This window comes from Rattus norvegicus, chromosome 1, assembly GCF_036323735.1.
Source record: "Rattus norvegicus strain BN/NHsdMcwi chromosome 1, GRCr8, whole genome shotgun sequence".
In the NCBI taxonomy this organism is placed as follows: Eukaryota; Metazoa; Chordata; class Mammalia; order Rodentia; family Muridae; genus Rattus; species Rattus norvegicus.
Window position 1 is genome coordinate 192,773,471 of NC_086019.1, and position 23,896 is coordinate 192,797,366.

At 43.3% G+C, this 23,896-nt stretch overlaps 1 protein-coding gene across 2 annotated transcripts in view; it reads left to right on the forward strand.

The window, feature by feature from the left end:
• Sec23ip (SEC23 interacting protein) overlaps nucleotides 1–20,875 on the forward strand; it is a 42,967-nt gene extending 22,092 nt beyond the window's left edge. Inside the window, exons 10-19 of one of the 2 annotated variants that reach the window (XM_006230387.4) lie at nucleotides 207–325; nucleotides 793–945; nucleotides 2,498–2,593; nucleotides 6,040–6,237; nucleotides 12,379–12,534; nucleotides 12,898–13,000; nucleotides 13,968–14,153; nucleotides 14,785–14,944; nucleotides 15,516–15,617; nucleotides 19,695–20,875. In XM_006230387.4, the coding sequence (XP_006230449.1) occupies nucleotides 207–325; nucleotides 793–945; nucleotides 2,498–2,593; nucleotides 6,040–6,237; nucleotides 12,379–12,534; nucleotides 12,898–13,000; nucleotides 13,968–14,153; nucleotides 14,785–14,944; nucleotides 15,516–15,597 (1,253 nt within the window). In that variant the 3' untranslated portion in view covers nucleotides 15,598–15,617; nucleotides 19,695–20,875. Of the gene's footprint in view, nucleotides 1–206; nucleotides 326–792; nucleotides 946–2,497; nucleotides 2,594–6,039; nucleotides 6,238–12,378; nucleotides 12,535–12,897; nucleotides 13,001–13,967; nucleotides 14,154–14,781; nucleotides 14,945–15,515; nucleotides 15,618–19,694 lie in introns of both variants that reach the window. The other variant, NM_001134859.1, reaches the window with a different exon arrangement.
• The last annotated feature ends 3,021 nt before the right edge of the window (nucleotides 20,876–23,896 follow it).

The window sequence follows — 23,896 nt, forward strand, 5'->3', positions numbered from 1 at the left end:
AGGGCTCCTGTTTCTCATAACTCTAACTGGAGATCCAATTCAGGTCGCTGATTCTGCATTGGCCGTGCTATCTTGCTGGCTTTGATTATCAGGTTTTAATCAGAAGCTCATCTTTGTATGACTTTTAAAAAAAAGCAGGAGAGTTTATTTAGTGTTGAAAAATACTTGGGTTAACTTTGTTATAAAGTACAATATCTTTTTCTTAGGCTCTTTGATACTGTTTGACATATTGTCTAATCAGAAAGATATGAGTATCTCTAAGTCTCCAGGATCTGTGGCTGTTTCTAATGGAGTTACGAAACATTCGAATTTTCAGGAAAAGCAGGTAAGTTTGTAGTTACCCTGTTGACATTGAGAGGTAAAGCTGGAGCTGAGCTCTTCTCCAACACCTGAACTGTTCCCTGTAACTGTTCCCAGTTGTTAAGATAGTGTGAGAGGTACAGTAGAAGAGCTGACCTACACACCTGCAGTCCTGGCTGAGGTGGGAGGGTGATGAGTTCAAAGCCAGCCGGAGCAATACAGAAGATGCCATCTCTAAAAATAGGAGGTTCTCTCTCTTTTCCTTATGGATTATAAAGTTAATGTGAAGGCTTAGGATTTCTAAAAGTAAGTTATTATAGGAAATGGGAGCATGAATGATTTATTAAATGTATATATTTTATAATTCAGGTGAAAGAGTGCTAAAACTATAGTTCATTTGTACAGCAAATTATTTCAGATTTCATGCAGATCAGGAGACTTGTTATGGGAGTTTTGCCTGAGCTTTGCATTGTTTTCTTCCTTTGTATTAAGGTCTCCGAAGAGTCAAAGCTGATGTCAGACGAGTCATGTGACCTTGATGTTGAAGATGAAGAACCCCTAACTTTGCATGGAACCCTGGAAGCACTCAGCCTGTTTGATTACATTAGCACTTTTGAAAAGGAAAAGATTGATATGGAATCTCTGGTACTGATAATAGCCTGATTTATTTTGTTTAAAATTATTTTTCCTTTGTGTAAGCTTGAAAATTGAAGAAAGTTTTAAGCACTTTTATATCAGAATTTATTCCATATAAGCCAAAACTTAAATGTTTAAAAAAAAATAGATTAAGAAGGGGGCTGGGGAGAGAGAGATGGCTCAGTGGTTAAGAATGCTTGATGCTCTTATAGAGGACTGGGCTTGGGTTTCTAGCATCCACATTGTAACTCACAACTATTACCTCCATTTCCAAGATCAAGTACCCTCTTTCACACGCATGCTCATGTACACATGCTCATGTACACACACACACACACACACACACACACACACACACACACCCAGACCCAGGATAACATACATATACATAAAAAATAGTTATTTTAAAATTTGAGGGGAAAAATGTGTGAAGCTTTTTTCAGGCATGAGACAAAACCCAGTACTGTATGTGGACAAGACTTTCACTGTAGTGCACGGTATGACAGTATCTAATGGCCAGAGACAGATTAGGTAAAGCACATGGACCCAGACAGACAGGGCTTTATAGTCAGGGCCTGCCTGTACCAGACTAAGGATAAGCAGCAGGCACACGGGCAGTGTAACCAAGAGCATGGCTCATAGGAAAGAATGTAACAGGCGGCCTCGTGCCTCGGTGGAACAAGTCTGAATGCCTGTGAAGACTACAGGACGTCCACTGCACACTGCTTTAACACTGTGGGACCTGTGCAGCCACAGTGCACACAGACAGGGTGCTGGTGGATTCGCTTGTCCAGCCCTGCAGTAGGACTGCAGCAGGCGAATGACCTATGTCATCATGGATTTTGATCTGTTAAGGCACTCCAGTGAAAAGAGAAAAAGCTTGAGGGCCCCCACCCCCCAACACACAGAGAGACAGAGACAGAGACAGAGAAGAGGACGTCGATGTCATGTGTACCTGAGGGATTTCTTCAGAGAGGGCAGATTGCTACAGTTGTCCCTGAAAGAATTGGATAGTTGGGACTAGAATGGACAGGAAAGATTTGAGGGGAAAGATTTGTTGTATGTTTTTAAAATTTTACATGACATAAACATATTTTCTATTAAAAATAATAGAATTTTTTAAAAAATCTTTTTAGGATTTATTTATTTTATGTATGTGAGTACACTATAGCTGTCTTCAGACACACCAGAAGAGGGCATCGGATCTCACTCATTACAGATGGTTGTGAGCCACCATGTGATTGCTGGGATTTGAACTCAGGACCTCTGGAAGAGCAGTCAGTGCTCTTAACCACTGAGCCATCGCTCCAGCTCCCAATAATAGAATTTTTAATGAAGAGGCTAATTGAAACAATTTTTTTGTAGAGCTAGATTATTGAAGTCAGGGCCTCACATGCGCTATGCAAATGCTCTGCAAACATGGTAAAGTTTAAAATAATTTATTGCTTAAAACAAAAGCCCAAGCTTCTTGAAGTTGATTCTTTTAATATTTTTTATGTATCATTTGAACTCATCTGTCTCTAGATTGGTTAATTAACATGTTCTTTGCTTCCCTTTAAAGCTTATGTGTACAGTTGATGACCTGAAGGAGATGGGGATTCCCCTTGGGCCCAGAAAGAAGATAGCCAATTTTGTAAAACTTAAAGCAGCCAAACTGGTAAGACTCGTCTCTGCCCCAGAGGAAGTAACACATTTTGTAACCTGACCTTTGTGGTGTGTGTGTGTGTGTGTGTGTGTGTGTGTGTGTGTGTGTGTGTGTGTTTTAAGGCAGGGTTTTATGCTATAGCCCATGCTATAGAACTCACTGTGTAGCATGGTTCTTTTGCTTCAGCCTCTTCAACTTCCTAGAATTCACAGTGTGAGTCACTGTGCCTGGCTCTCATTTTTGTTTTAGAAGCTTGCAATACCCCTTTGGTTGGGCAGACTATTTTACTTACCCCCAGGATTATAATAATGGAAGCCCCGGCTCCAGAGTCAGTTGGGGCTGGACTGTAGTCACATTGCACTAGATGAACCTCTTGGTGTTCCTGGGACAGGGAGTTCCCAGGACAAAGGACTTTTCATTTTCACTAGTTTATGTAAATATTCTTTAAAAGATTTATCTTATGTGTATGGAAGTTTGTCTTCCTATATGTATGTATGTGCAGTATATGCGTGCCTGGCGTTCATAGAAGTCGGAAGACGGTGTCGGATCCCTTGGAACTGGAGTTACAGGTGGTTGTGAACTACCATGCGATTCCTGGGAATTGAACCTGAGTCCTCTGCAAGAACAGGCGTTCTTAACTGCTAATCCATCTCCCCAGCTCCAGCTTTGTCTTTAAAACTGATATTTGAGGATTTCCAGGTGCAAAAACTTGTGAGGTTCTTGACAATGAATGAGAGAGGCCCTGGCTCCCGGGGAAGCTACTTAGCAACAGCACATTTATGAGCACTGACTTGATTTCTCTGATCCTTGATTTTGTTGGTTTTTTTCATCACTAACATGGGGCCCACATGCTGGCAAGATTGCTAAGCAAATAAAGGCAACTGTCACTAGGCTTTACTTCCTGAGTTTGATCTGGCAAGTTCTCTGACCTCCATGTGCAAACTGTGGCATGCCCATGCCCATCTCTTTCCCACACATGTACACACACACAGATGATGACGCGGTTAAAATGGGAGCTGTACTCTTTCAGCCATAGGTGAATGAGTATGAATAGTGTACATGACTTGTGTGTTACCCTGCCAGGTTACAGGTTAGCACATATTCTTCTATCTTGTCGATAAGTTTACATTTTTATAAAATATAGTGAGACATGAGACAGTCTCATGTGTTCTAGGCTGGCCTGAGACTCACTGTGTAGCTGAGGATGAGGGTGACCTTGACTTCTGACCCTCCTGCAGTCCCCTGTGCTGGGGTTACCGTCATGTCCCACCACGCCCGGTGTAATGCAGTACTGGGATCACAGGCAGGGCCTTGTGTATGCTAGACAAGTAGTCTGCCACCTCAGCTACATTCCCATAGCTTTTAAAAAAACTAAAAAGTTTAAAATATATTTCATGAGCTGAGAGATGGCTTAGTGGCTAAGAGCACTGACTGCTCTTCCAGAGGTCCTGAGTTCAATTCCCAGCAACCACATGGTGGCTCACAACCATCTGTGGGATCTGATGTCCACTTCTGGTGTGTTTTAAGATAGTGAAAGTGTACGTGAAACAAAAAGAAAAGTTCTTTGAAAAACTTTTCAGAAGGAACCTGTTTTATAGATTGCAGTGACTTGGAAATCTAAGCTGTAGAATTTTAAGCATGTTTGGAAGTGATTAAGGATCGATAGTACAATCTCATTTTTTAAATTCAAATGTAACTGCTTTCAGATGAGCCACAAGACTTTGCCAGGCGCTTTGCTTTGATTGCTCTGTATCATTCACAGGTGAATGGTTGACAGGTGAAGATAATACTGTGTCTTAGTGACTTTTGTATCACTGAAAAGATGGGATTAAATGTAGCCTTTTTTTTTTTTTCTTTTTAGCAAGGATATCAAATATGCATGATCTGGGTTCTTTCTCCTCTGTAAACCATCTTTGTCATTTTCATTTGAAAAGCAGTGGTTTGTAGGATTGGGAATATTACCAGTGCATGATTTCTTTTTTCTTTTTAAATTTGATGTACATTGGAGTTTTTGCTTAAATGTATATCACTGTGAGAGTGTGGGATTACCTGGAAATGGAGAGTTTTGAGCTGCTATGTGGGTGCTGAGAATTGAATCTGAGTTCTCTGGAAGCAGCCAGTGCTCGTAACTGCTGAGCCATCTCTCTAGCCCCAGTGCACGATTTCTTTAGGTTGCTCTCTTACCATTTAGAATGTTAAACTCTCAATATAGTAAAAGGTAATGCTGAATGAGAAAGTAAATAGCAGAACCCTTAGAATTTTTGATTTTAGGTTTCAGATTATGCCACCTCACAGACAAGGGTTGAGATAACAAAGCTGTCCAAAATACCAGGGGTGGAGTGAGTTACCCATGCTGCTGACTGAGCTGTCTTTGACCTTATTGTCCTTCATATTAACCGGTTGGACTGCTTTCCTCTTTTGTTAGTATTTTGGAATTAATCAATAGAAAAGAACAGTTGGTCAACTGTTTAGTTTAGCTGCTGTTAAGCAGAAACTAACCTAACCCTTCCCAGCCTAGGGAGCTCTGATGAGGTAGATAGAGGTGCAGTCAAGGCGTACTTACCAACCATTGGAAATGGGCTTTGTCTTATCAGCGTTGGCGTCTTTTATATAGTTGCCCCATAGTTTTTGCTGTTTGCTGTGTGGAAATGCATAGCTCTTAAAGTGTTCTGGGTCCAGCTAAGAAACAAACAAAATGTGTCTCTCGACATCACTGTGCTTCCTAGTAACTCTTCCCTCTCACTGAGTGCCTGGTGATTTCTTTTATTACAAAAATGTTTCTGCCTAAATCATGTAAGTAGAATCAGTAGAGTGTATTACTTTTGTGTTTGCCCTCCTATACTTAATAATTTTGAGTTTTATGTTAGATTGAATTTTAGCTGTTTTACTGCATCTTGTCTTTTGTAATCTTTATTTTTATAAGAATTGTATAGTTTATTATATCTATGACAGCATGTCTTTCCTGATGATAGTACGTGTCTCTGAAAAGTGTACTTTTTCTGGGAGTCTGGAGAGATTGCTCAGCAGCTAAGGGAACTTGCTGCTCTTGTAGAAGGAGCTAGGCCAGGTTCCTGGCACCTTCGTGCTGGCTGCACTTGCCCTCACTCCAGCTCCAAGGGAAATAGTGCCCTTCTCCGGCCTTCATGGCAACCAACATACCCTTGGCATCTACTCATACAGCAGTGTATAGACAGATAACACATAAGTAAAAGTGGCCTGACTGTCCTAGAACTCACCCTGTAGAGCAGGCTGGCTCGAACTCAGAGATGAAAGGTGTTAGCCTACTATGCCCAGCTCAAAAAATAAATATTTCCTAAAAGTACCTTTCCCCAATAATCCCAGTATTATTGCTATGCCTAAATCACTAAGAATTTCTTAATTGCATGGCAGTATATCTTGTGGTATCTAAGAACTGGACTTTCCTCAAGATCGTCTCATACTGTTGTGGTGTTTTATAGGAGCAGAAAAAAGCAGCATCAGAAAAGAAGGCAGCGCTGGCTGCTTTGACAAAAGGACAAGGTGAGAGTGCTCCAAAAACTAAGGAAATGGCCTCTCCATCTTCAGAATCAAACGAGTCCAAGAGGAAGCTCTCAGTTGGGGCTTATGTGTCGTCTGTACGTGTCGATTATGAATCTTTTGAAGTTGGCACAGGACAGGTAAGTGTGTGCTAATGCGGCTAGCATTTTAGGTCGGAAATTCACATTTATCATTTTATATGTTTGGAAATAGCTATGGAGCATACATTTGGAGCTGTACACAGAAAACTGATTTTCTCTTAGTTAACATTTTATGCTCTTTGGTAATGCTCAAGAGATGCCATATATTCAGAGCATGTCATCTAAGTTCTGTAACTGTCCTTTAATCTTTCCACTGTTCACAATTTTGTAGCATTAAGTCTCATAATTGGTAACAACACAAAGGACTGGAGTTCAGAACATTTCTTGAGGAATTGGCACACTCTCTTAATTGATGTGTCCTACTACTTCTTGTAGTTTATGTGTGGGGAGTTCCTATAAAAAACGAGCAAGCCATTGACAGTGCTGTATTTAATAAGAGTATCCAATATTTTCAGTTCCACAGAGTGTGGAACTACTCTGGGATGATGTCACTTTCAGTACACTTACCGTCGTTCATATAGGAACCTGTTAGTCTAAGAGCGTCCAGAAAGTACGACTTGAAGCTTGATGTTTGATCTGGCCTCTTCACCCTTTTAAGTCCAGTTCCTTCCTAAGATTCTGTGTTGGGATATGGCTCGGTGGGAAAAGTGCTTGTCGTGGAAGCATGAAGACTTGGGTTCAGATTTCCAGAGCCTGGAAAAGTCGGGTATGGCAGGGCACTTCTGGAGTCCCAGTGTTCTAAGGGGAATACGGAGGTGGACACAGGAGAATCCCTAGAGAGTTACAGGTGAGCTAGCCCGGCATATGCAGATGCGAACAAAGAGGAAGGAGCATATTAACATCCAAGGCTGGCCTGTAGCTTACACAAACACAACATGGCAAGCATCTGCCTAAACTTACACAGAAAAATGTACACACATGAATTCACAGACTATATTAAGTTTATTATTGCATATTTTTTACTTTGTGTTTGTGCATGCGTACCATGACCCTCAATATGGAGGTCAGTGGACAGCCTGTAAGACTTAGTTCTTTCTTAATATCTGTGGCAGGGGTTCAAACTTACTAGGCCCTTAGGTTTAGCAGCAAATACCTTTACTCTTGCTGAGCTATCTCGATAACCTCGCATTGTATTAAAATGCTGCCAGGTATGGTGGAGCATTCCTTCAGAAGATTCTCTGAGTTCAAGGCCAGCCTGGTTTACACAGTGAGTTCCAGGCCAGCCAGAGCTATCTAATGATAGTCTTTTCTTTTTTAATCATGAGCAAACCAGACCAGTGCTAACAAAGAAGGAAACTTCCTAACCTCCCTGTGGGGTGGTGCCATAGGGCTCTGAGCCCCTTGGATGCTTACAGCACACCTCTCCAACTCCATGAAGTGAGACTCATCTTCATGGAGTGGTAGGTCCACAGGAGAAAAGGAATCCACTTCCTTAGGTCTAGTAAAGAACATTTTATGGAGGCTTTTTTTTTTTAAATTGTTTTATGTGCATTGGTGTTTTGCCTGCATGTTTGTCTGTGTGACTCACCAACTTTTTCTGTTTAGATTTACTCATTTTATGTGTATGAGTATTTTTCTTGCATGTGTATATGTGTCCTTGAGGGTTAGAGAAGGGCTTTGGGTCCTACAGGAGTTACAGATGGTTGTGAGCCACTATGTGGTTCTGGGAAACACACTCAGATTCTTTGCAAGAATATGTTTTTTGGTTTTTCTTCTTCTTTTTTTTTGAGATAGGGTTTATCTGCATCATAGCCCTGGCTGTCCTGGACCTGCTTTGTAGACCAGGCTGGCCTCGAAGTGCCTTGAGTGCTGGGAATAAAGGCGTGTGCTGCCATGCCGGGCCTGCATCAAATGAGTTTATCTGCTGAGCCATCTCTCCAGCCTTCGTGATCACTTTTACAACTTTGTTCTAAAGAAGCAACTTTTAAACATATAAATCGAATTTCTTTTCCTTTTTTGTATTTCATTTATGTTTCTGATGCTCTTTCAAGGAAAATGGTAAAACGGTGTCACTCACATATCTCTTTGAGCACCTGAGATGTTTGCTGTTTTCTCTCTCTTTTTAATGTGTTGTGTTTGGAGGCTGGAGGAAAACCTTGGGTGTGATACTCAAGAACAATGACTGCTTCATTTGAGGCAGGGTCTCTTCATGCTCTGTAAGTCACCAGTTTGACTAGACTGGCCAGCAGGCTTCCGGGAGGCTCCTGTTTCCACCTCCCAGCACTGGGGTTTCACATTGCACCACCGCATCTGGCATCTTGCTCTAGGTTTAGGGATTAAACTCAGGTTCTTATACTTGAAACTGCTGTTTCCCACTAAGCCGTCCCACACCTCCTCACTTATATTTCTTAAGGCATTTTTTTCACCATAAGGTATTGAAGTTGGGCACCAGTTCTGCTTCCCAGCCCCATGCTCTCAGAAATGAGACTCAAATTATATTTACAAAGACCTTGGCCATATAGTTAGGCTTTATTCTCACATCTTTTTGGGCTCCTTTCCCTGGCTCCTTCCCTCCCAGAATCCTCTCTGCTTCCCAGATGTCCATCCTCTATTCCCTGCCTAAGCCATAAGCCATTGGCTCTTTAATTGACAGGCGAGGCATCCTTACAACACAAAGATGATCTCTCTACAGTAAGGTACTGATTTTATCTGATTTCTATAGAATTACTCAGTTCTTTACAAAAACAAAAACAAAAACAAAAACAAAAACAAACAAAAAACCTCCAGCTTGACATGGCTTTATGTGCCTATATTTTCTGCACTTGGAAGGCTAAGGCAGGGCGTTGCCCATTCTAGCCCATCCTGAGCTACATAGTAATTTAAGGTCAGCTTGAGGTACACAGTGAGAATATAACTTAAAAGAGAAAAAAGGAAGAAAAAAGAAATAAAAGATAAGACATCTTTAAATATTAAGGATGTTTGGCCCTTGCTATGTAAGTTGTAAAAGTTTGTTTTACACATTGTGATTTTTGTTTTAAGTTTTTTTTTCTCATGATGTAGTAAAACTATTTTTTTTTTTTTTGGAGGCATGGCTTCTCTGTGTAGTCTTGGCTGTCCTAGAACTTGCTCTGTAGACCAGGCTGGTCTCAGACTCAGAGATCTGAGTGCTTCTGCCTCCTGAGTGCTGAAGTTAAAAGTGTGTGTACAGGATCTTTATTCTCCTGATGTATTGTTGTTTCTAAGGGTCACTGCCTCTGTCTGCTAACCTAGGCCTAGTCCTGGAAGCTCCTAGCCTCCGTACAATCTCGTCTGGGCCTAGAATGTTTTCAGCCTCTGAGGTTTACTGCTGAGTAATCTCATTCTTTCTAACTTTCTGAACCCTGGCTGGTTCAACTTAGCTCTTCTGACTCAAAATTCCTCTCCATGCTTCTTCAAACTGGCTTCTCTTGGCTTCTCACTGAATTGCTCTGCTTGGCTTCATACTAACTTTGGCAATCTGTTCTAATCTTTCTGCTTATTATCATTCTCTGACTCGTTCTGTCTTCACCTGTGTCTAGCGTGTTCTCTCTCTGCAGTCTGTCTCTGTACAAGTGTCCCAGTAAATCTGATCCCCCTCTCTCACTGCTCTCTCTCAAGTCTCCTCTCTTTCCTCTCTGTTCTCCTGTGAGTTGGGCATAGTCTATTCTGTCTAATCTTTTTCTTATTTGTCAGGGTAAGGTGCTTGCTTTCTTCTACAAACTAACTTTACCTACATTGTTTAGGATTAAATGTGTGTACTAAGGCTGAGCTGCACTCTAACTAGAAGCAGGTTTTTCCAGTAAAAAATACAATCTCAGGGTTCACAGTGCGATCCAATATCCTGTAACAGGTATGTACCACCAGTACCCAGTTAAAACCATTGACTTTTCAAAGATAAATGCAAGTGTAGGCAGAGATAAAATGCTATGGAATGTAGACTCTTAGAAGGGCAGCCTAGTAGTGTATGTAGGAGTGTTGGATTTGGAATTAGACACCTACGTCTACATAGTGTCACTGACTGCACTCCGGGTGAGTGATGTCACTTCTCAGATGTCCCATGGTTTTACCTGTGAAGAGGACGCCATGGGTCTTGCCCATCTGTTCAGTTAGAGGAACTCTGTTTTTGGACCATGCTATTCATTATTCTTTGTTTTCAAAACATATTGTTCCCAAAACACCAGTGTAACTTTAATTTTTTCAAATCCTATTTTTAATGACGGTTCTTTTTTTCTCTATGAATGCAAGCTTTATTATTAATGTTCCTTCTATAGACATAAATCCCAACAGCTCCCTGCCCCAACAAAGAAGTTGAAAAATCAGAAATCCTGTGACATGCCGTCTCTGCTTTGTTACCCAGAAGAGAGTGTGAGACTCTTCAAGGCTTCCAAAGCTGTGGGAAGTCTAGGGTCATTTCGAGAGGACTTGTCGGGGCTCTGCCTGGTGTCCCTCTTGATGTACAGTGGCGACAGCACATTTTCCAGTTCTTGTGGTCCTTAGACAGCCGCTTGTTGAAGACCCAGTCCCTAAGGTGTCCTTTTGTCAGTTTGAGTGCCTCAGCTAAGGCCTCCAAAGTCTCCTCAGGGTTGGGGTCCCTCGAAGTGCTGCTTTGGCTCCTGGGCCTGCTCACAGGTGAACCCAAGCTTCTGGTCATACAGGAGAACTCGGAGCGGTCTTCATCCCAGTCACTTCTGTCTCGGTGCTGCTCACTTGAGTTCTGTTCCTCAGTTTGCTTAATGATGGTTCTTAAACACTAACCTCGCCTGGAGCCCACCACCCTCCAAAGATAGTGGAAAAGAAAGGATACAGGGAAGTGGACCTGTTTAGAAAGGTTCTTTGGAGCAATTCCCATCTGTGTCTGGAAATCAGCAGATCAGTTCACAGGTCAGCAGGCAGTGGCAGCTCAGTCCACTCGCAGACACCTCATGGATACACCAGCAGTGCAGTTCAGTAGAGTCGGGTTAGCAACAGCAGTGACACGACCTAGAGGGGACCAGTAGGAACACCAGGAGAATTTCTTAGCCGTGCCTTTCTCAGGGAAGTGAAGATCAGAGAAGACAGATTCACAAGTGTTGCAAGCCAAGCTCTGTGTCTGTCACTCTGTGGAGTCCTATTTATACCCTCCAAACATCACGTGTCCTCCATGTGCCTTGCCTCAGCACATGTATCCAGTCAGCCCGAGTCCTTGGAAACAGCAGCAGACTGCAGCTCACCACCAGAAGTTTTTTGGTGTGTTTCTCCCCATGGAGTCCTGACAAAAGCAGCTCAATTACACACTGTAAGGCGGACCAATACATGTGGTTAGTAAAGACTCCTTCATCACGTGTCCTTTCCCATGCTTGCTTTAGCAGAACAGCCTCTCTCCTATGTCTGCTTCAGTTCAACGTCTCTTCACAAGTCTGCCTTAGCCTTTCACACCAGTGTCCACTTTAATGAAACATTCCTTCACGTGTTTGCCCTAGCAAAACACTATCCAACTGACTTTCCAAAGAACCCTTAAGTTTCCACTTCACACCAACATGCCAAAAAGACATTTTCCTGTCCCTGAAATAAAGAGGAAGAACTTCATAAACTGTGCTGCCTGCCACCCAGATGTCTGTGCTTTCCCTTGAGAGACTTCATGCAAACTATCTCAAATAATGCTCCTTCGTACAAATCCCTTTTCTGACAGAAAATTTGCCTTAAATGGGTTTTTTTTTTCGAGGCAGAGTCTTGTGTATCCTGGCTGGTTTCTAAATCACTATGCATCCAAATGTGACCCTGCGCTTATTCTCCTGCCTGCAAGTCTTTAAGGAGAAGATAGAGTGGTAATAGGATTAATAGAATACTGAAGACCAGAACCCCTCTTTGTGCTGATAAGTGCTTTCTGTGGCCTTGGTACTGTGAAGATCCGACCCCATATTATAACTCTGGCAGAGGCAAGATGTCATGAAACTTGAGGAAGAGTTGAAGCAGGCCCAGCAGGGCGAGTTTAGGGTCTGCAGTTTGAAGCACAGTCCCTGTCATGCTTCTGTGCTGTTTGTTATCTTAGAAGCAGAGCAGAGTGCTGCACACTCTGAAGTTCTAATGAGAAATTCCAGCCTTTTCAGCTCCCCAGCAGCCATCTCTGAGAGGCCTCTGTATTTGGATGCTTGGGAGCCAGTGCAGATCCAAGAACATTTAAAAATTCAAAGGTTTTGTTTATGTGTCTGTAGAAATATTTTTTATTGTCGTGTTTTTTCCTAGGTTTCTGTTGCTTACAGCTCGTTAGACTTTGAACCAGAGATTTTCTTTGCCTTGGGCTCTCCTATTGGCATGTTTCTCACTATTCGCGGCGTGGACAGGATTGATGAGAGCTATCGCCTCCCTACCTGCAAAGGCTTCTTCAATATTTACCATCCGGTCAGTGGCTTGAATTTATTTTGTGCTTTAAAAAGATGAAAGTTCTGTCCTCTTCATCCAGATAGATTCTTAGGTTCTTACTAAGAAATGAGTAACAGTCATGATACGCAAAGCTCAGCTTCCACCCTGAGAGTCTGGGACACTTCCTTAAGTATTTCTACCACAAAGCTTCTACTCAAAGGAAAAAAAAAATGTTTGTTGCTTTGCTTGCAAGTAATTTCCCCTACAAATCACAAATCTTATAATTAGCAGTAGCTGAGGAAGGTGTAGAAATGTCACTCTGGCTTGCCAAGTAGCTGTCTGCTTCCCTGACTGTGGCCTGCACCTCTGAGTAACTTATGGTTCCTACTTCTCTTCCTTCAGCTCGACCCCGTGGCATACAGATTAGAGCCCATGATTGCTCCAGATTTGGACTTAAAAGCTGTTCTCATTCCACATCACAAAGGCAGAAAGAGACTTCACTTAGGTGAGAAGCCAATGCTGTGTCCACTTGCTGCAGAGCAGGCCGAGGTCAGGGGTTCACGGTAGTTCCTGACGCAGAGTGACTGAAAGTCACAGCAAAACAGTATCCTGCCATCTGTAGTGATGAACATTTGAAGAGTTCATGGTGATACCTTTGTGTATGGCACATGCATGCCACTGTGCACATGTGGGGAGCAGAGGACAGCTTTTTTTTTTTTTTTTTTTCGGAGCTGAGGACCGAACCCAGGGCCTTGGGCTTACTAGGCAAGCGCTCTACCACTGAGCTAAATCCCCAACCCAAAGGATAGCTTTAAGGAACCAATTCTCTCTACAGAGCCCTGGCTGTCCTGGAACTTACTATGTAGGCCAGGCCTGGCCTTGAACGTACAAGAGATCCATCTGCGCCTTTCCTCCTGAGTGCTGGGATTTAAAGACGTATGCCCCAGCACCCAGCTGTTACAGGCCTGTTTTAATAATTTCAATAAAAATTTATAGGCTCATGTTTAGGTTATGGTGTTTGAACTTCTTTTTAAAAATTGTGTAGGTTTGGAACAGATCAAATTGTTAAAAAGAAGCGGCACATCATGTAATCTTAGTGCTCAGGAATCCGAGACATAAGGATCACCCTAAGCTTGAAGCTGCAAGACCGTGTGTCAGAGAACAAGCAAAAAGCCAGGCATGCAAGTGCATACTTACAATTTTAGTACTTGGAGGCTGAAGCAGGAAGATTCCTAGTTTAAGGTCAGCCCTACATAGCGAGACCGTGTCTCGAAAGACTCAACTCCATGTCAACACTTTATCCTATTGAGGGTTCTTGGCTCCAAGAGGCTCCCTATGGTATTTAAGTGGGAGGAGGAGGAGGAAGAGGAAGAACAGAGCCTTGCTTGTTTGGGGGGCGTGTTAACTTTTAATTTCTGGAGCACAGAATTGTAGTGGCTAAGTAACCTGGGATGTTATCTGAATTTCTTCAGAGTTGAAAGAAAGCCTTTCTCGAATGGGGTCTGATTTGAAGCAGGGTTTTATCAGCTCTCTGAAAAGTGCTTGGCAGACACTCAATGAATTCGCACGTGCTCACACCTCTTCTACTCAGCTGCAAGAAGAATTGGAGAAGGTGGCCAATCAGATCAAAGAGGAAGAGGAAAAGCAAGTAGTTGAAGGTAAATTTGATAGTGGGAGCGTTTTCCAGGACAGATGATGCCTGAAGAGCATAATGCTTGTACGTCATTGGACAGGTTTTCTTTCCGGATCCTGTCAGACTGGATAGACCCATTCTGTAAAGGAGACAGTGTCCTGACATCCTGCAATGTCAGCTGCAGCTGCTAATTAAGTTTTATCTGTTATTTCTTGGCTTTTTGCTGCAATTTGAAGATTTTATTTAGATTGTTCAGGCTGGGGTGGGAGTAGAGTTGAGAGCTGAGTGTGTGTTCAGGCTTTGTAAAGACTCTACCAGGTTCTGTCTTCCTGCTCCTGCAGAACTGTGTTCCTAAATTTCGCATGCAGTGTCAGGTCACCCTCCTTCGTGACATTCAGATTCTGATTCTGTTTCTTTTTTTTCTGCAATGCTCTCTTACCCGTTCACAACTTCTGTCAGCTGTTGGTTCTCTTTCCTCTGTCTTGGGGAACCAGCCCCTCTTCCCCTGTTCTCTGGAGGAATGGGGAATGAGCCCAGTAGCTCCTCAGTTGCTACATGTGTCAAGCGGTAGTCCTTGAACCCAGCGAGTCAGCTAAAGTCAGAGGATAATGATTAAGTGATTGACCTTGATATTGAAATGGTTTAAATTCTAGCAGAAAAGATTGTTGAAAGTCCAGAATTTTCCAAGGATGAGGACTACTTAGGAAAGGTTGGGATGTTAAATGGAGGCCGCCGGATTGATTATGTTCTTCAAGAGAAGCCAATCGAGAGCTTCAATGAGTATCTCTTCGCTCTTCAGAGTCACTTGTGCTATTGGTAAGTGTTCTTCACTCTGGTTCTCTCTGAGTGGTCTGACTAGTACAGTGTTGTCACCTGGTGAAAGTCTTTTACTAATTGCCTGTTAATAGATTCCACTCATGAACTCATGTATTCAAAAGCACTCCCTCCCCTCTCAGGCTGTGTCTGTTTGCTTTACGTTCTGGGTGGAGACACTAAGGAAGGATTGGTCAGCTGTTTACATTTCTGACTCCAACAACCTTTCTAAAAACTGCATAGGATTTAAGTTATCCACAAGGTGGCAGTGTGTCACGTGCTTTTGACCAGAGACCATTGATACTTGTGTGTATCACACTGTGTGTGTAGGTTGTGCCTGTCCTGGCAGGAGTGTGAGGCCATCACAAGGCCTTCTTCCGTATATGCTCATCACTAAGGAGCACTCCCATGTGATTGTTATGGAACTGAGTTGAGTCCATACAGCCCACAGACTGCTCATGCTCCACTGCTGTGCTCTGCTCTCCCTGTCTCAGAGATAATAGAAGAGCAGATGTGGCTTTCCTCTTTTGTGTAACATTAATTAATTGTTTAAGTGTTGTTTTCTTTCGGACAGGGAGTCCGAAGATACTGCCCTCTTGTTACTTAAAGAAATTTATCGGACAATGAACATTAGTCCAGAGCAGCCCCAACACTGAGCAGACTTGCATTCTACCAGGTGAGTTGATCCTTATTTAATGTGTACGTGTTGTGTTCTTGGAATTTTGGGGTCCCTTTGTGATTGTCAGATGATTGAGGGAAATCAGGTTCTTTCGGATATTTTAGACTCATTAATAAAAGAACTTAGGATTGGACTCAAATGGAAGCTCAAGGACAATTTTACTATAAGAGGAAAAGTCCCGGCTGGGCGGTGGCGGTGCACTAAAATTTCAGCACTCGGGAGGCAAGAGCATACACATGTTGCGCTCTTTCTGCTCCTACCCGCTGAGCTGTCTTTCCTACCCTTCTCATTTTAAAAAGCTAAACATTTGTAGTGGGATTGATTTCCTTAAAGAATTTTTTCTGTGCAGATATTTATACATTTTAAAATGAAGATAATGTCATTCAACATTATTTGCAATTGGGATAACCAGCAGTCAGTCATATCCAGGGGTTCATATTAGTCAGTCATATCCAGGGGTTCATATCAGCACTTGCAGATCTTTTTATTCTTTTTAGTAGTGACATAGAAGTCAGTCCTTTGACTATAGTCTAGTTAGCTAGTTTACTGTTATGAACAATTAGACAATTTTAAGTGGCTGCAGACACCAGTTTTTGGCTGGGGAGAATGGTAAACCGGATAATATCCTCACCTTCAAGGGATTTGTTCCCTCCCTTCCGTCGGGTGGAATTGGCAGGAAAGTTGTACCCCAGGACATTAGCCAATGCCAGTATTGGCAGGTTTGATGGGAAAGCTATACAGGAAGTGACGTGGTATCGGGTGTTGTTTATTGGTGAAGGCTCGGTCGATGAGCACAAGTGGGTATTGAGGGAAAAGCTGCTGCTGAGGTTCCAGTCAGGAACAGCCCTGCTGTGGTGAAGGGACAGAAAGCAGAGTTGTCAGAGATGGAGTGAGGCAAGGATTCTTATTACAAGGACATTGGCTCTAAGCATCATAAAGACACTGAGGCTTTTAACAAGGGGGGTAACATGAGTTAGTTTATGTCTTACTTGGGCTTTCTGTTGTGGTAAATGCCCCAGGACAACCCACCTACGATGGCATCATCCACAGTAGGCCAGACCTTCCCACATCAATCCTCAGTCAAGAAATGCACCACAGGCTGCTTGCCACTGGCCAGCTTATCTGGACCATTTTCTCCATTGAGGTTCTCTCTTACCAGATGACTCTAGCTTGTATCATTGTATCAAGTTGACATAAAACTAGCCAAATGTTTCTACTTCAGAAGCCTGCATGGGTCCTGGGTAGAAGGTAGACAATTACTGGGACCAAGACGGAGGGAGGGAGGGACTTAAGAGGCCAGTGTTGACTGGTCACAGGACAGGACTGGTGAGAGGTGATTGTCATGAAGAGGTCTGGCGAAGTCACCGTGATGACTCCTGTGGGATTCCACGTGAACTGCTGGGTTTGTGCTGATGTTTTCCTGGCAGGCCACAGTGAGGAAGATGGTGTTTGGGTGTGGGAGTGATGGGGAGTTGGTTCTGTTTTCTTGAGTCAGTAGCTGACAATCCTGGTCTGAAGGTCAAAAGAAAGCTCAAAGAGCTAAAGATGACTTTGGAGGCAGTGGCATATATTTGCATTAAAGACTCAGTTAAGGTCACTTTGAAGGAATGTGGGGGAAGAGGAAAGTCCCTGAAGTAGAAGAAAATTCTAGGATTTGAGCTCTCGGGAAGTCAGGGGAGGCAGTGTTCAACCATTGCCTGCTACTGCTGAGGCCAGGCCAGAGTGCAACCAAGAATTGGCCTTTGGCTTCAGGCAGGTGACTGATGAGAGTTACTTTAATGTCATGGCAGTAGTCAGAAGTGAGAAGGCGCTTTGGCATGAAGCAGTACAAGTAAGGTGGTGGGGAATGGGTGGGGTAGAAAGGTGTTTGTCAGCAGGGATGTTCTAGAGTGGAGAGGAACTGGTCATTTTGGATGGAGGGAATACTGGGGTGTGGACATTTGGAAAGGCAGAGAGACAGAGCCAAGTGTGGTCACGAGCTGAACTGAAGGAAAGGAGCAGGTTTGTGTTGGCAGGGCACGGGGAAGTGTTTGTTCTCTGACGGCTCTGCCTTCTCTGAAGATGCTGGGAAGGTCATTGCTAAGAGTAAGGCAAGGGCTGCTGGGAGAGTTGAAGAGCAGATGTGTACCTCAGTGTGGAAGAAAGGACTTGACCAGCCAGGTGTGATTGGATTTTATTGCAGGTTTGGATGCCCACCGATACTTTGTTGGGAAATGTGAAGTTAAGTGCTTTGGTGAAGTGGCCGGGCTTCTCTAGCCACGCTCTGTCATCTCAGCAAGGCTTAGAGTCAGCAAATCCTTGTGTTTACCAGGGATAGGCAGGTGGGATGGGAGGAGAAGTGTGGGTGATGTGGGAGCTTGTGTTCTGGTGGGGTGGACTCCTACAATGTGGTCACCTGAGACATTAACCTCCAGTGAAGGACAGAGTATGGTGTGTGGAGTAGCGATTGCCGAGGCTCTGGCTTGTCCTGTGACAGGGCCCATTGGGGCTGTTATACTTTGTTCAACAAATACCTCATGTACTTGGAAGCAATTTTCTCAAACATTTATCTTAGATTTATTTTATGTATATGTGTGTGTGCCTGAATGTGTGTGCCTGAGTGTGTGTATGCGCGCGCGCGTGTGTGTGTGTGTGTGTGTGTATGTGTTATTTGCATGCAGGAGCTGATAGGTGCCTGATGAGGGTGTTGGATCCCCTGGAACTGGAAATACGGGTACTTGTGAGCGCCCTGACTTGAGTGCGGGGACTAGATCTGCTGGTTTTTTGCAAAAGCAGCAAGTGCTTTTAGTGGCTGGTCCATCTAAGTCCCAGCTTCTCTCTATATATATATTTCATCTTGTTTGCTGTCTTCTAGTCTGTCCTTTCTATGTCAGATAGTGTATGATTTTACCACTTCAGTCTACGTACACGTATGTGTTGGGGTGTACATTTATATAGACATATTTATAGGAACGTAGTGCCTTGTATATGCTGTACCACTACACTACATGTTCAGCCTTATAAATGAATTTTATGAAAGCTTTTCAATGATCATTTATTGTTTATTTTACGTGTATGTGTGTGCCATGCATGGTGTGTATGTGGAAGCCAGTGGGAGCCAGCTGGAGTAGATAGTTTCTTTATATCATGGGGTCCTGGGACTTGAATTCAGGTTGTAAAATTGTGTCCTAAGGACTTTCACCCACTCTGAACCATCTCACTGGCCCTTTTTGAACAAGTTATTGCATTCCATTTCATAGTTCTATTTATTAATTTATCCTCCATTGTTAGTATTAGGTAATTATTTCCCTTCCCAAATTTCATTATTATACATAATTTTGACATGCAGCTGTACATGTGTTTGCCTGTCTCTGACTTGAGATAAATCCATGAGTAGCATTGTTAGTCTAGAATATTACACATTTTGAAAGCTCTGGTGTGCTGTAGTTCAGTTGCATTTTAGAGAGGCCCCTCAGTTTTCATGTGTAGTGTTAATGTAAATTGCCAGTTTTTCTGACCCTTTGTCAACACTAGTTGTTGCTTTTATTAAATTTTGGTCAATTAATCACCAGAAATTGTCAACTCACCATTTTGGTTATATTTCTATTACTAGTGAACTTGAGTGTTCTCTCTCTCTCTCTCCCTCTCTTCCCCCACCCCTGTTCCCTTCTTCCCTCCCTCCTTCCTCCCATCTTTTAATTGCCTCTTGATCTTTTTGCATTTTCTGGAGATGTGGGGTAGGGACTTCGTTGGGTATGTAGACCATGTAGATCTGGCTAACCTTGATCTCAGCGATCTGCCTGCCTGTCCAGGGCTGGTATTAAAGGTGTGCACCACTACGTCCAGCTTGGTTGTGTTTCTTCACTGAACTGGTCTTTGGCACAAGCCCCACACTTCCCCAACAACTCCATGCCTACCCCAGCCTTTTGGAAGGTGTGTGAAGGCTTGAGCTTGAAGACTGGTCTCTGGCATTGCTTGATGTGTTGGTAACAAAGCTGAGCATGTGGCTGGCTTCACGCTAGATGGGGACAACTGTTGCTGAGAGTGTGTGAAACTCACTGAGGGTTGTTTTTAAAGACTCCCTTGTCTTTACAGGAAGCTCCAGCTTGAGTGTCACTGCTCAGAGGCTCCTTGGTGGCTGATGAAGGATGACAGAATCGTTACTCAGCAACAACTGCTAACGAGGACTTCTCAGATGCAGGGATCGGTTTTTAAAACAGAACATAAAGATGCTGGGAAAAGTCAGTATCATATTTGGACAGTCTAGAAGGAGAGCTGCAACCATGAAATGATGCTGTGGGGAATTCTCGATCTGTTTAGTTAAGTAGTTATCTAAATTAAGTGTGTACTAATGAAGAGATATTCGTAGCATGCAAATGGTTATTTCTATTTCTTAAAACTATTGTCAATGGGCTATTAAACTTTATTTTTCTTTGTATTAATGCAATATGTTATTTTTATTTAAATATGGACTTCTTGAGAAACTGTAGTAACATGATTTTTAAGAAACTTATGCTAGACTGGGCATGGTGGCACATGCCTTTAATCCCAGCACTCAAGAAGCAAAGGCAGGTGGATCTCTGAGAGGAAGATGGCCTGGTCTGTATCACAGGTTTCAGGACAGTCAGGACTATGTAGTGAGACCACCTAAGAAACGAAAAGACAAACGCCTGCTGTCCTGAATGTGCACAGCTCAGAGCTGGGGCTGGCCTGGGGCGGAGTCGCTCCTGCTTGTGGCAAGGCCTCCTCATCCCGGGCTGATCTCAGCGTTCATAAAGTCGAATGCCATCACCGAGAACCTAGTTGCAGGAGTGAAGCACTTTTTACTTTCCAGAACTCTTGTGATGATCTGACCTCTCCTGGCATGTCCACATCCCCTGGAGGTGAGCAAATAGCAGGCTTCACAGCGAACCGAGGTTTCCGTGCCAGCACTCGGCGCCCGAGGTCCAGTTAACGTGAGAAGCAAAGTGGAAGGGCTGTGGTTCGGGTTTAGTTTGACTTGCACCAGTGTGTTTGAAAGGATGTAGAGCTGCTTGAGACTGCTCTGTAATGATGATTCTGTTTACTATAAACTCATTCTCTAAGTATTTCCTAACGGACAGTGGGAATGCTGACTTCCTTCTCTTGTTACATAGCAGAAACATTTTATGTCGTTTACATAGTTCTCATGGAACATGGAATTTTTTTGAAAGCAACCTATAATACACATTTTTGTGTATGTGTTCTACCTGGTGTGAATAAAACAATGACATTGATGCTCTTTTTAAAGCTGCAAACTGTTGTCTTCTCCCTTCTTTTTTCCTTTTTTCTTTTTTTTTTTTTCGGAGCTGGGGACCGAACCCAGGGCCTTGCGTTTGCTAGGCAAGCGCTCTACCGCTGAGCTAAATCCCCAACCCCTGTCTTCTCCCTTCTTAAGGTGTTTCCTTGTCAACCTGTGACCTCCACCAGATGGAATTATAACAGGAAGGTTCAGAGCAGTGGTCCTCGACCTGTGGAATGGTCGCACTGGTCGCATATCAGATATTTACATTATAACTCTTAAGAGTAGAAAAATGGCAGTTATGAAGTAGCAACAAGAATTATTTTATGGATGGGTGTCACCACAATGTGTGAACTAACTATATTAAAGGGCTGCAGGATTAGGAAAGTTGAGAACCAGTGATTTAGAGCTTCCTCTCTTCCTAGCAAGAGTTTCCAATCATGTCTTTGTCTACCTGAGGACACCACACTAAATGCCTGTCCCCACCTGGGAGGCACGTAGCCAAGTGGGTTCTCCTGATTCCCTTCCGCCTTCATTTCTCTACTCCAGCTCCCATGTGAGTTCCAATACTGTCAGAATAAGGGGAAAGGGTGGTTCTTGGTGTGTATTTTAATAAAATCTATTTAGCCTTTTCAACTTTAACAAGTTTGAGTTGTATCATTCTGCTTTTGTCTTCCAAACCTTGGGCAGAGGAGGGACATTTGGAGCAAGAAGTCCATGCTAGCTGAATGTCCTTTTGTGCCACTTAATTTCAATAGTTAGGGAACATAAAATAGACTGTTTTGGTAAACTTGTCTTTAGACATTTCTATCACTATTTACCCCTCTCCCCCAACACATTGTTTCATGTAGCCCAGGCTGGCCTTAACCTCAATTTGTATTTGAAGGTGACCTTGAACCTCTGATTCCCCTGCCTCTTCCAGATGCTGGGATTACAGGTATGTGTCTCTCTGCCTGGTTTATACGTCCTGAGTATCATCAAACCCAGGCCTTGATGATGCTGGATAAACACTGAACCAGCTGAACCAGCTGCGAAACATCTCAGCCCCATCTCTGGTTTCTGTGTCTTGTTAGCACAGTGTTTACATTGAGCCTTAGAGTCTTGCCTCTGCTTATCAAACTTTTGTTGACTGGGGGAATTAGAAGTGTAAAGTCAGGTAACACTTGGAAGAGACCTTGCGGATCACCTGGATCAATGGTTTGCAGACTGGAATTCACATCTAACATTCTTTTCCAAAGTTATCCTTTGAAAAGGTTTTTGCTTATGAAGAAAGAAGTGGGCTCTGACTGCCTAGGTGTTAGAAAAACCGAAGCAGGCAATTTGCAAATTCTTGAATGCTTTTTTAAAAAATGGAGATTAAAGCCTTGTATTAATGATGGTTCTCTAATACTTAGCTGTTTCTATAAATACCCTTTGAACTGAAGAGGAGGGTTAAGTACAAGATGTTCTATTTGTCTTTGGGGTAGAGGAAGTATAATATATATATACACATATATATTACTATGACTACTTCCACTATTCCTGTATTCATGAGTGGTGTGTGTGTGTGTGTGTGTGTGTGTGTGTGTGTGTGTGTGTGTGTGTGTGTGTGATGGAGTTTTACTTTCCCATAATAAAATGTTTTACTGTCCACCCATCCAGGATGGAACTGGAAGTCATTCACTGTGCTAAATAAAATAAATAAAATAAGCCAGACTTGGACAAATATTGCATGCTCTCTTCCATAGACAGAATCTAGAATTTAAAAAGTAGGAGTTGGGGCTGGTTTTGCAGAGGACCATAATTCATTTCCCAGTGTATGTATACTATGTGTTTCACAACCACCCGTTTCTCCATGGGATCCAGTGCCCTCTTATGATCTCTGTGGGCAGCTGCACTCACATGATCATACCTGCACATAGACATACATAACGAATATGAATCCTAAAAAATAGAAGAAGACAGAGACCACAGTGCTGGGAGGAGGAGGAGGAGGAGAAGAATTGGGGGTAGGGTGCACATTCTAGAAGTGCATCGTGCTGCTACAAAACCCACTATTTTGTACCATTATACATGCTAATAAGAGTTTCTTTAAAGGGGCTGGGGAGATCCTTAGAGTGCTGTGCAAGCATGAGGATTTGACTTTGATCCTCAGCACCCACATGAAAACCTAGGCTTGATACTTGGAATTCCAGCACTGGAGAAGTAGGGACAGGCAAAGACCAGGATAGCCTAACTGGTGAGTCCTGAGTGGCGGTGAGAGATCCTGCCCCCCAAAATGGGGTGGATGGTATGTATGAGGAAGGCCATCAGAAGCTGACCTTGGCCATGCACTTATGTCTGGTGTAGGAGGTATCCCTAGCCTTGTGTCCCCAGCCCTGAGCTCATGGCAGTCACTGCTGAAGGTTGGTTCTCCATTCTTGCTTCGCCCCTGTTTTCTTCTGCTCCTGATCATCACAATAAGCACCGTTCTTCCATGGCCTCGGCTTCAGTTCTTGACTCCAGGTTCCTTCTCTGACCTCCATAATGAACTATGAACTATAAGCTGAAATACACCCCTTCATCCCAAAGTTGTTCTTGGCCATGATGCTTTAATCCAAAATAGAACTAAGGCAGGAGTTGGGGCGTGGTGGGGTTGAGGCCCCTCAGTGAGGGGGGCACATGCCTGGCACATCTGTCTGGTCTTGTGATCTGGATGTCACAGTCCCGAAGAGGACTTCCTCTGCTGTTTTGCCACACGGACATGTTCATTAAACTGCCTTCTAATTATCTATACTCATACCCGTAGGCTAGTGTGGCTGTTGGCTTTGGTCAGAGGAGTCTAGAGAAGCCTCTTCAGCATTGGCCGTCACTAAATAGGAACGTGTGTCTAGTCAGAGGCCTGAGAAAAAGGTTGCTTGGTGCTTGGCCCCAAATGGGGTGTCTCTATCACTCTGAGATCCAGTGAACTTCACAAAATGGGCTAAAAGGGCTGTGGGAAGGGAAGGCTGGGCGGAATGTGTGGGTACCGTCTCACGGCCATGGCGTGCTGTTGCTTGCATCTTGAATACACAGCAGC